Source organism: Notamacropus eugenii, chromosome 2, assembly GCF_028372415.1.
Source record: "Notamacropus eugenii isolate mMacEug1 chromosome 2, mMacEug1.pri_v2, whole genome shotgun sequence".
NCBI classification, from domain to species: domain Eukaryota; kingdom Metazoa; phylum Chordata; class Mammalia; order Diprotodontia; family Macropodidae; genus Notamacropus; species Notamacropus eugenii.
This window is the reverse complement of record NC_092873.1, coordinates 310,793,571-310,806,346: the sequence shown is the minus strand read 5'-3', so window position 1 is coordinate 310,806,346 and position 12,776 is coordinate 310,793,571. Positions and strand designations below refer to the sequence as shown.

The window sequence follows — 12,776 nt, the reverse complement described above, 5'->3', positions numbered from 1 at the left end:
TACTATAGCTCTGCATGACAGCTCTGGTGGGGGCTTTTCAGAGCTACAGAGTTAGCCAACTCCTATCAGAAGATAACTAGGGGTGGGTGGGGGAAAACTCTGGCTGATGCACTGTGGATTAAGGTGACTTCCTAGCTAGCCTTTAGCATTAGCCTGGGTAGATATCTCATGAAGACTTGAAAAGTAAATGGACTCGGTTTAGGAGACAGGAGACCCATCCCTCCTAACCCTAAGCAATCACTGGTTTCTCTACAGATGTGCTAAGTCCTCTGCAAAAGGCTTTTATTGCCCAAGTAACGGGCTGTGATTCCTCTGTCCGTCCTACAGAATGCCCAGATATCAGCGCTTATCGGACCATCAATGGGAAATGCAACAACTGGTAAGGATGGTAGGACCAGGAGGCTACTTCCAAGGCCACCCACACCCCATCAGATCCTCTATCTTGAGAACAAATGTCAAGAGCCTTAATCGCTGCTGACATTTGTCTGGTGATTTTTAACCTTTCAAAACTCTTGGTGGGCTAAAAATTGACTACATTTGCCTCCTTATGGCGCTACTGGGAGTAGCTTCCTCCAGAAGATGGGGAAGGGAGAGGACTGAATCTGGGGTAATGGTGAAATCGATCAAACAAGCAAGCACACATTATGTGCCAGTCATTGTTCTAGGCACTGGGGATAAAGAGATAAGAGTAAAATCATCCCTGTCCTCAAGGAGTTCATATTCTACCTAGGAAGTAAGGAAAAAAAATAAACACTTATTAAATCACCTACTTTGTGCCAGGCACTGTACTAAGTATTTAAAACTATCTTATTTGGTCCTCATAACAACCTTGAGAAGTAGGTGCTATTATTATTTCCATTTTACAGTTGAAGAAACTGAGACAAACAGAGGTTAAATGACTTGCCCAGGGTCACACAGTTAGTCATGGCTGAGGCTGGATATGAACTCAGGTCTCCTGGATTAGCATTCTACCCTCTGAACCACTTTGGGGGTAGAAGTGAGGAGAGATAACATTTTCATAAACAAGCATATACCATGTGTAGAAAATGAATTACAAATTTACAAATACATTTTATACAATTTTATAAATCATAAAATTATAGATAATTTTTTTGGGGAAAGACACTGGCAGTTGAGGCAAGTGTCATCTAGAAAGGCTTGATGTGGAAGGTATTACCTGAGCAGAGTTCTGAAGGAAATGAGTGATTTTAATAAGCAGAAATGAAGTGGGATTGCACATTTGCTACAGGGGACTCGACCAAAGAGGGTGGGAAAGGAAATAATTCAAATCATAAAATGGTTGGAAAGGTAAGTTGAGGTCAGTTTAGCTTCAGAAACTAAACAAAAAGGTTGATATGTGATGGTTAGGTTTTATATGAAAGAAGGGAGTATGGTGAACCAGAACCTGATTGCAGAACCCTGGGTAGGGAAGAGTCTCTAAGGTTGAGAATTGGGGGACTGTGGGAAGGTATCAATGTCATCCACAGAAATGGGGAGCTTTGGAGGAAAGGTGACTTTGGGGAATATATATATATATGTATATGTATAAAGAGACAGAGAGATAGATTCCATATCTCTTGAGCTAGATAGATGTCTCTGTCTTCCTATCTCTATATCTAGAGATATCTATCTACCTTTAGAGATAGTATAGAAAGCTGGATCTCTCTCTCTCTCTCTCTCTTTTCCTCCATCCCTCTCTGTCTTTCTCTAATGAGTCCTGTTTTAAACATTTTGAGATGTCTGTGGAGATGCCAGTCAGTCAGCTGGCAATATGGGACTGAACCTCAAAAAGAGAGACAAGGGATGGCTATCCAGATGGGGAAGACATATAAGAATAAATGCTTGTTGACTGACTGACTGATCAGAGGAGTGACTTGCCCAAGGTCCTACAGGGAGGAATTGGCAGACTCAGGACTCTGACTCAGGCCATTTGCCTCTGAATTCATTGCCTTTGGGTTACCATTTAGACTCTTGGCTTTCTTTCCCTTTCCTATGGCAGGAAACAACCCAATAAAGGAGCTTCCAATCAAGGCTTTGCTCGATGGCTCCCAGCTGAGTATGATGATGGAATATCTCTTCCAAAGGGGGCTATTGAAGGAAAGCTTTTTAATGGATTCCCTCTTCCACTGGTAAGAATGGTGCTATCCTCTGTCATAGTAATAGACACAATGAAAACATCATTGTTTGTTCAATAAACACGTATTACTGTGGGAGGGAATGGGAAGGAGACAGATGACAGAGTCTCTGCCCTTGAGATACTTATGATCTATCTGGGGACAAAAAATACATATACGTTAATCAACCACAAGTGTAAAATGATAGAATAAAAATAGAGAAAAGGAAGACTGAGAACATGGAAAGTAAGAGAATGATCTGAGCAGGTTAGTGGTCAGTCCAAACATCCTTCCTGGAGGAGGTGGGTTTGGAAGAAGGGGTTTGATTGATAAAGAGTAGAAGAGAGGGCATTTCGAGGGGGAAGGAGGCTCTTGGAGCTGCAAGCCAATTTGTGTCATCAGGGCTGAATGATCCTTGGTTGGGGAGGAATCATAAATAGTAACAGCTCAAATCTGAGACGTGGTGGGGAGCATAGAGAATTGATCTTGGAGAAAGGAAGATTGGGGTTTAGTTCCTGTCTCTGATGCCCTGCCAAAATCACTTAGCCTTTCTGGACACCATATACCTTGCTTAAGGCTAGCATAGTAATTCTTAGGGAGATAGAGTTGGGAAGGTATGGCAGTGACGGAGGGCATTAAGGGAATGCTGGGCTGCAGACCTCAACAGGACTGAGTGGCATTGAAGAATGAGCCCAGAGACCTGAAAGCTCCTTGATGATTGCTGGGAATTTACCAGAGATCTTGGATTCAGCTCCTTTCAGTCACTGCCTCTGCTCCTTGGGCAGGTCCACCAAGTGTCCAATGTGCTGGCGCACATTTCCAAGGACAACGTTACTCAGGACCAAAACCGCTCGCTCATCTTCATGCAGTGGGGACAGTGGGTAGACCATGACTTGGACTTTTCCCCGGGCAGTGATGTCAACCCCAACAAAAACGAACTTCCATGTGACTCCAACAACTGTGTCTTTGAACCCCCCTGCTTCCCTATTAAGGTGAGGACACCATTGCCCTCTCCTGGGTTTACAGTGAGCATGCCCTTTCCTCTCTCATATCAGGTCAGCTTTGGTCCTTATATATTATCCCTGAGGGAGGACTGATTAAAGTTTCCTCCTTTTCCATACTTTCTTCCTCACTGATCTACTGTCTGAAATCCCCAATATTAATGAACTCCTTTGGATTAAGGAACTGGAGGCTGCTATTAAATAGAAATATCTAATCTGAGATGGGCTTCAAGCCTTCATTTCCTTCCACATATAGAAACTTTTTTCTTTACTCTTTCTGTCCCTACCTTCTTTTCCTTTTCCCTTCTTCTACTCTATCTCTTCCCCTCCCCCTTTCTTGTCAGGGACCTTTGAGATTATCTAGCTCGAAGGTTCTTAACTTGGGGTCCACAAATACCCCCAAGGGATCTAGGGATAGATTTTAGGGGATCCATCAACTTGGATGGGAAAAAATTGTTTTTCTTTTGCACTAACCTCTAGCTGAAATTTAGTATCTCCTTCAAGTATTTAAAAACATAATTCTGAGAATTTTTAAATCCACAGGCTTTACTAGATTGTTCTAAAGGGGTCCATCTAGCTTATGACTTTTATTTCCTTCCGCTTCTACCCTTGCCCAAATCATAGGCTTGGCTGTGGTTCCCAGAGGCATGGGAAAACATCAGGGTTGCCATTGGTGGGCATGATGCTCTGCGTAAACCATCAGACCTGCAGAGGGCCAGGGCTGGGATCTCTGGGTTAGGGAGGCTGATGAACATTATGGTAGAGAAAAGGAAGATTTTTAGAATGTTCATCGAAGGCCTTGTGGAAGGAGGTACCAGGACTTGAATATGGTGGGAGTGGGGGAGGGAAGGAAGATATGAAGAAGGAGAAATCAGATATGAACACTAGGGGTCTGAAGATACACTCTTGAAAAGTTTTCTGTAAAAAGAGCTAGGAATTAAAGAATGAATTAATCAACAAATATTTAAGTCAATAAATACCTACTATGTGCCAAACAATGTGTTAGGCCAAGGGGATAAAAGTACAAAGTTCCTCCTACTCAGGAGGAACTTACATTCTAAAGAAGGAGATGATATGTACATATAAAAATCCATATAGTATGAATATAAAGTGAGTAAATGCAAATAGGGATAGCTAGGTGGCACACTGGCTAAATGTCAGACTTAGAGTTAAGACTCATCTTCCTAAATTCATATCTGGCCTCAGACACTTATTTAGTTCAGTAACCCTGAGCAAGTCACTTATCTCTGTTTGCCTCAGTTTCCTCATCTGTAAAATGAGCCAGAGAAGGAAATGGCAAACCACTCCAGTATCTTAGCCAAGACAGGCTCAAATGGGGTCAAAAAGAGTCACCTAGGACTGAAACAACTCAATAAATACAAACATATGTAAAATAGTTAAATATAAGCTAGTTTGGGAAGGAGTTAGTAATTGAGGGAATCAGGAAAGATAGAAGAAGATTGTGTTTGAGCTGGGTCTTATAAGAAGAAAAGGATTCTATGATGTGAAGGTAAGGAGAGAGTACATTCCAGTCATGAGGGACAGACAGTGCAGTGGCGGGAGATAGCAGTTGTGCCGTGTGAAGAACAGAGAGAAGACCAGTTTGGTTGGATCATAGAGCATAGGTGTATGGGGAGGACCTTCCTCTTTTCACCACCTCCTTTCCCAGCCAATAAGCAGGTAGAAGGATGTGAAGACGGAGATATGACTCCTGGGACTAGGAAGTAAACAGCAGTCTCTTTCCCCAGTTTCCTGGCAACGACTCCAGGATTCACACCTCAGGAATCTGTATGCCATTCATCCGAACTTCGCCTGCCTGCAACCCTGATTCCTTCATCCGGGAGCAGATTAATGGCATCACCTCATTCCTGGATGCCAGTATGGTGTATGGCAGCGAGAAGAACGTGGCCAACTTGCTTCGAAACCAGAGCAGTGATATGGGTCTCTTGGCTGTCAACGAGGAGTTCCAGGATGAAGGACTTGACTTCTTGCCTTTTGAGCCCAGAGCCCTAAACCCTTGTTTGCTCACCAACAAGGCAGCCAACATCCCTTGCTTCATATCAGGTGAGTAGAAGGTACTTGAGTCCTCTCCTAGGAATCTTTCCCCTTTTTCCTTAGGCTCAGTTATGGTCCCCTTCCTGGAGAGGGTCCCTTCAGAGTTCCTGGTCACAGAGACGGAGAGTGGTTGGACATGGAGCTCTAATAATAGTAGTACTTAAAGGATGAGGTGGGGTAGGGTTAGGGGCATATCTCTTAAATTACAGGAGGGGAGAAGAGGGGAAGCGAAAGGAAAGGGAGTTTCCTCACTTGGCAGTGCTCCACATCAGTGAAATCACTGTTCCAGGTCATTGGTAAACAATGGTGTGTGGTGGAGTGTTGGACTTAGGGTCAGGAAGCCTTTACTTTCTGTGAGAACCTGGCCCAGGGGTTCTCTAATCTTTTATTATTTTTATTTTTACTTATGGTCTAGTATTGCTTTTTGCCTTCAGAAGTCAGGCACACTCTGGGACAGTCAGGATTACAAATTACTTACAAATGCATAAATGGTTTCAAGTATGTAAAGTTTCACACAATCCAAGGAACGGCTAGTGAGAACTCCCAGCATGCTTGTAGAGAATCACTGCCTCTGGAACTTAGCAAAATGCCCGGCACATAGTAGGTTGTTGCTGGTTAACCCTGGAGAAGTCACTTTTTTGTGCTACAGGAACCTTCCCAATGTCTTATTGTTCAATTGGTAGATCTGCTGTGGTCTCTGTTGCTCCAAAAAGTTGCCATACATGGTAAAAATTACATATGCTAGAAATATGTATAGGACCATAGGATTTAGAACTGACAGTTACCATAGATGGTTAGTTTAATGGGTATGTGACCTCTGTGCCCTCAATTATAATCTGTTCTATGCAGTGAGGTTTGGAAGTAAGTGACCATGGTCTTAACTTTTCTCATGGTGCTAGCCCAGTACCTAAGTGCTACAGATAGCTGTCTAACAAAGACTGCTGATAATACTCATTTGTGATCATGGTTCCAGGGAAGAGAAGCCGGGAACAAGGTCAGACCCCTTCTTAAAAGATAGTGTGGGAGAGTGGGTAATCTTCTGTAACCCCTGGGTTCAGATCCTGCCTCTGACCCATACTGGCTATAAGACCCTAGCTAGGCAAGTCAGTTTATCTCTCAGAGACATAGGCAACTCTTTTTTTGAAGGCTATTGGGTTCAAGTGACTTGCCCAGGGTCACACAGCTAGTAAGTGTCTGAGGCCAGATTTGAACTCAGGTAACTCAGGCAAGTCTAAAAAATTAATAAAGGCAGTATAACATGATACAAAGATTAAAGGAATAGTGGATTTGGAATCATAGTTCTTGAGTTTGAAGCTTAACTTTGACTCTTACTTAGTGTGTAACTTTGGGCAAATCACTTAATAGCCATCTAGGTCCCAGTTTTCTCATCTGTAAAATGGAACTGGATTAGATGGCATCAGGTCTTTTGCAGATCTAGAGCTATAGTCCTAGGTGGCTGGGTGGCATATGGTGTAATCAAGGGTGAGGAGGGCCTCAGGTCCTCAAGTGTGACCCTTTGACCGAGTCTAAACTTTACAGAACAAATCCCCTTAATAAAAGGATTTGTTCTGTAGAACTTGGACTCAGTCAAAAGACCTCACCTGAGGACTCAGAAGGCTATATGTGGCCTTGAAGCTGCAGGTTCCCTATTCCTGGCTGTAGATAGAGTGCCTGACTTGGAATTGAGAAGACCTGAGTTCAAATCCAATATAGTTGTACAAGTCAGTTAACTTCCCAGCCTCAGTTTTCTCATTCATAAAATGATGATAATTATAGTACCCACCTCACAGTGTAGCTATAAAACATCAATTAAAATAATAGGCATGAAATACTTTGCAAACTCTAAAGTCCTGGTTAAATTTTAGCCATTATTGTTATCATCCTGGAAACTTGTAGGGAGCAAAATCCCAAGCATTCAGATTACTGAAAGAAGTTTCAAGAATTTGAGTTGAGGATTCTGGGGGTGGAGGGGAGACAATGTCTCACATGCCAGTGATTAAGACTGGAGGTAGGCAGGGGAGGGGAATTCAGTCAGAGATGAGGATTAGAGACTATCTACCACTGTTTTCCTTAAAGACTGGAAGAAAGAGTCCTAATTGACTTTCAACTCCAACCTGGTTTTCCTGGTTCTACCAGAATATACTTTAGTTCCTTGTAGTTAATTCAGTTCAGTCTAATTTTTCAATTCAGTTCTAATCAATTCAGTTCAACAGGAATCAATTAAACACTTACCCATAAACAAAGAGGGGATTTCTCCTGTGGGAATAGGACCTCTTCTGTCCCCTTGCACTGGGATGTCACTTGCCATGAAGTGACTTTCAGAGGCCAGCTAGTCCAATTCCCTCATTTTACAGATGGGGACACAGTGGTAAAAATGATGCTGTCTCTGCCTTCTAGAAATGACTCTTTGTTGGCTGCTGACCTCTAGCCTCACATCCTGCATCTGTCTCTATAGGGGATATGAGGACGAATGAGCACTTGGGCATTTCGGTGTTCCACACTCTCTTCTTTCGGGAGCATAATCGCCTTGCCTTGCAACTTAAGGAGCTAAACCCACACTGGAACGGTGAAGTGTTGTACCAAGAGGCTCGGAAAATCATTGGAGCCATGATCCAAGTAAGTTCAGATGCTCTTCAGGGCCATGTTTCCCAGGAGTAGTCTCAAGGACTCTGGGCAAGTCACTTAACCCTCTTTGCCTCAGTTTCCTCATCTGTAAAATGGGGATAATAATAGCACCTGCCTCTCAAACTCAAACAAAAATAATTGTAAAATACTTAGCACAGTGCCTACCACATAGTAAGGGCTATATAAATGTAAGTTATTATTATTATTTTCTCCCAGAGCTAGCCTGATCAATGAGATATAACATGGAGTGGTTAGATGGAACACTTGATTTGGAGTCCAGAAGATATGGGTTCAAATCCTGTGTCAGATACTTATTCAGTGTGTGACTCTGGGTGCATCACTTAGCCTCTCTGTATCTCAATTCCCAGGTTTTTTTTGTGTGTGTTGTTTTATTTGTTCTTAAAAAGGATTTTATTTTTTATAATTAATTTATTTATTTTTAGTTTTCATACTCATTTCCATAAGATTTTGAGTTTTAAATTTTCTCTCCCCCTCTCTCCTTCCCCCTCCCCAAGATGGCATACAATCTGATATAGGCTCTACTTATCATTTACTGTCTGTGAATTTAGGTAAATCACTCATTCTCTGGACCTGAAATTCTTTATCTGCAAAATGAAGGGTTTTGGATCTCCAAGATCCCTTCTAGCTCCAACTCAATAATGCTCAAGTCCCTCCCCCCACCTTGTGTCCCCTTTCTATCCCTCATCCTCACTCTTCTCTTTCCCTGACAATGTTATTGCTAGTGCTTGAAATCTACCTTTCAATGATTCCTTGGCTTAGGAGACCTATCCAAATTGACTTGTACATCAGGACACAGCTTTGGACAGCTTGCCTTTCAGCAGGTTTGACCAGTGGGCCTGCCAGTCTTCTCTCACTGAACCTCTGGGGTCCCCAAACTCAGATTTATTGGGGGTCTTCATTGGTCAGTAAAAGCCAGAGTTCATACGTACAGTACACATTCACCATGCTTTGAAATGTTAGCAGCATTAACAATACCGTGTATCTTTTGTAGCATTTTACACATTTTCAGAACATTTTCACACCTATTATCCCATCTCATTATGATAAGATCTTTATTTTGAATGGTATTAGCATAGTATATTTACTTATTTATAATCTTTATCGCACCATCAAAGAAGCCAACAAAATTTCCATAACCACCACATGTTGATTTCTTACAAATTTAAGTACGTTTTCATTGTTTTTCCCTTAGCTCATTTTATTTCTGTATTCAGTTTGTATCTTTTCTGGTTTTTCTTTACGGATCTGGACCTTCTTTGTTCAACAAAATATTGCTAGCATCCATTTTTGTATCCTCTTTGTTTCAAGATTTCTCCCTCTGCATCTCCCACCTAGCAAGCCACACCTTGTATCAAATACAGAAAGAAGGGGCGAAAGAAAGCAATTCAGCAAAGTAGCCAACATAGTAGCAGAATTTGACAACACAGTTATCCCTTCCACATCGTGGGAGTTAGGGGTGCAGTACCCCACAATCTGAAAAATCCATAACATTTCTGGAACTCCCTTCATACCAGAGAAGATGTCTGAGTTATTATGGTATTAAAAGAGAGGTTGATATTATATAATATTATACATATATTTTATGTATTTCTGAGTTTCTAAACTTTTTCTGTATCATCGATGGCCTCTTCAAAACTCCCCCCAAATTTTCATTTAGTTTCTTATGGCCATCTGCTATATATCAAAACTGAGATGGGGAAAGTGTGTGTGTATTCAATACCCATCGTCCCTAATTTATTAGGTTGGCCTATCTCTTCCATTCTTTGCTGTGACCTTTCTGTGAGTTGCTTTCCTTTAGATCTTCATAAACTCTCTCATCTTCTAGTCAAATTTTATGATTCATTTGCACATTTTTAGGCATCTTCCCTTTCTGGAATCATTAGCCCCAAGGTCATGACTCTCTTTTCCTTTTCACTTCATTCATCATGGTTTCTCCCTGCCACCTTCTGCTACCCTCTCCCTCCCACAATCTTGGCTAACTGGCACCAAAAGTTTTGGGTGTGGTCCAGAGACTATGTATGTGTTACTGTGTCTCCCTCTCACCCACCAACTCTTGGACAGTCCCTTTTGTCCTTGAACTTAACTTTGCTTTGATCAGCAGTTTGTTCCATAAAATATTCTCTGGGACACCTCTACTTTGTCCCAGTTTTATATACAGAAGCCTCTTAAAGATCTTTGTAATAACCTTATCCCCAAATCCATCAATTTGTGTTTTATAGCCATATATGTCTTTGGATATTTCTTTGGACCTTTCCTGCTTTTTCTTTTTCAGAGCTGTGGCTTTTTTCTTTGATTGTCATATCTTAGAATCATAGAATTGGAAAGAACTTCACAGACCACTTATTCCAACCCTTTCATTTTACAGATGAGGAAACTGAGGTGAGAGAATTTAAAAGACTTGCCCAGGGACACACAGTAACTGAACCCAGGTCCCTTGGATGGCATACCATAGATGGTATTTTCCTTTGACTCCAATTTTTGAGGCTTTGCACTTGGTTGGTCTCAGCAAGGTCTAGTGAGAGGAATCCTGATCTGAAGTCAGAGGACTTGGGTTTGAATCTCAGCTGTGCTACTGATTTGTGTCCCTGAGTAAGTAATTTCTCTTCCTCTGAATCTCAGTTTCCCAATCTGTAAGAAGGGAAACTTGGACTGTGATCCTTTCCAGCTCTAAGCTGTGACTTGCAGCTTTTGTGGGAAATTAATTTACAGAGCATTATAGTTTTAGAAATGGAAGGAACCCTGGAGGCTTAGCAAACACCATTCTAATCCCCCTTCATTTTGCAGGTGAGGGAATCATCCCATGGAGGTTATTTAACTAATTGATTTGTGCAGGGCTGAAACTTGAATTCAGCACCTCTGAATCTCTAACTGTTCTTTCCACCATACAACAATAGTTTAGGACCTTATTTCCTTTTCCCCCCTCTCTATTGCTGATAGAGATAGGACTGGCACACAGCATGATTAGTTTCCATCCGGGTCCACATGGGCTGCCTCACCTCTCCTGCCTTGTCAATTTCATATTTTATTCACTTACCCACTGGACCAGGGGATGCTGACCATAGTGATAGAGAAGTCTTCATATATCTCAGCTTCCCATCTGACAAATTCCAACCAACATTTTCTATGTGGTGGAATGTATCATGGCTTGTCAAACACAAGATTCTTCCAGAGATAGAGATAGTCAATATTTTCCTCTTTTGGCATTTTTTGTGATTTCTCAGATCATCAGATAGCCCACTGTTTGGGGTACACTCTTTGGCTTATGCCTCGATTCTGCTGTCCTTGTCAGACTTAGGAATGGCATTCTTGCAAGAAGCTTGTAGTGAGGGTTTAGTAAGGTCAATGACTTCCATTTTCAAAGTCTTCTGTTTTTCTTTCTAATACATCATCATTAATGTCTTCTGTTTCAGTGTTCTAGTCAGGTTCCTTTTTCCAGTTAGAATATAAAAGCCCATGGTTGGCTTAGATAACTGCTCTAGAGACCCTGTAGACATCCTTAGCACTGAGACTACTAGGCATAATTCTTCATTTCAAATTATTCATGCCATTAATTTCTTAAAAAAAGAGAAAACATCTTTTACATTTGAGGTAGCTAGCTGGTGCAGTAGATAGAGTATTGGACAGGAGTCAAGAAGATCTGAGTTCTGCCTTAGATGCTTACTAGCTGTGAGACTCTGAGCAAGTCGCTTAACCTCTGCTTGTCTCAGTTTCCTCATCTGTAAAATGGGCATTTCTCATACCTCCCAGGGTTGTTGTAAAGATAAAATGAGCTATTTGTAAAGAGCTTTGTAAACCTTAAAGCACAATTGAAATGATAGCTATTATCACACCACTCTTAATTTCAAATTATATTTCCTTTTCCCTTCCCTGTCCAGTGAGAGATCCCTTGTAACAAAAGATAAAAAAGAGATGAGGAGAAAAGAAAACAATTCAATAAAATGAATCAACAAATGAAATGACCATGACAGTATATGTGATGTCCCACGCCCATAGTCCCCCACCTCAAGTGAAGGAAGGGGGTACATTTTCTTAACTCTTCTTTGGAGAGAACCTTGGTTGTTAGAATTATATGGTGTTCAGTTTCATTATTTGCTGTTGTTGTTTGTTGTTATTTCCAATTATGCCACTCACTTTTCAAGCTGTGAAGTCTACTGTTAGATTATTTGCTTTTTTCCTTCTCTGATTAGAATGCATTCTGGCATCAGCCCAGATGGCTTCCCTTTCCTCTGGAGGTATCTTAACTGGCTCCTGTAATGTCTCTCCCCCCAAAAAGTCCTCTCTTCTTCCCAGTTTTTTTGGGTAGGTTTTTAATTTGTTTTTCTCTATTAAGCCCAAACCAGTCTGTTTTCTCTCTTTATTCCATACTCATTCCGAGAGATCTATATCCGTGTTTGACTTCCTCTCTTTCCTCATCACCTTGCTCCTGTTTATGCAAGCTTCTCTCCTTCGATCTGTTTCGCAGTTTCTGCTCCAGTTTCTTCCCCTTGGTTTTTTCTCTCTCTGTGCCCTCTATTATTTACTCCTCCTGCTGCTGCTGCTGCAAATACCTGTTTTGTCCTTTAAAGTCTTTTGGCTTCCCTTCTTCCTTTGAGAATTTTCTTCCCATTAAAAATACATATAAAGAAAGGCAGGATGGTATAGTGAAAAGAGAACTAAGGCAAGAATACATTCACTATGTTACGTCACTGGGCTGATCATGGAACTCTTTCAGGAGAAATATAAAAAGGGCGAGGTGGACTTGGGTTTCTTCCAGAGACCTTTGTGCTATAAGTGTTCTGGGGTTCTAGCTCTAGAACTAGAAAAGATCGCAGAGGCAATCTAGTCCGACTGAGGAAACTGAGTTCCATCGATCTGCCCAAAATCATACAGGTAGGTATGTGCGTGTGTTCATCCTTCGTTGCCAAAGAAGACCATGCCATTAGAGAAATGATGACATGACTTGCACTTGACTTTGTTTTGA

At 41.5% G+C, this 12,776-nt stretch overlaps 1 protein-coding gene across 1 annotated transcript in view; it reads left to right on the top strand.

The window, feature by feature from the left end:
* Positions 1-12,776, top strand: part of LOC140523011 (myeloperoxidase-like) — a 41,166-nt gene that overhangs the window by 14,244 nt on the left and 14,146 nt on the right. The window contains exons 4-8 of the mRNA XM_072638119.1: positions 256-379; positions 2,000-2,129; positions 2,900-3,106; positions 4,864-5,179; positions 7,626-7,786. Coding sequence (XP_072494220.1) covers positions 256-379; positions 2,000-2,129; positions 2,900-3,106; positions 4,864-5,179; positions 7,626-7,786 — 938 coding nt within the window. The remainder of the gene's footprint in view (positions 1-255; positions 380-1,999; positions 2,130-2,899; positions 3,107-4,863; positions 5,180-7,625; positions 7,787-12,776) is intronic.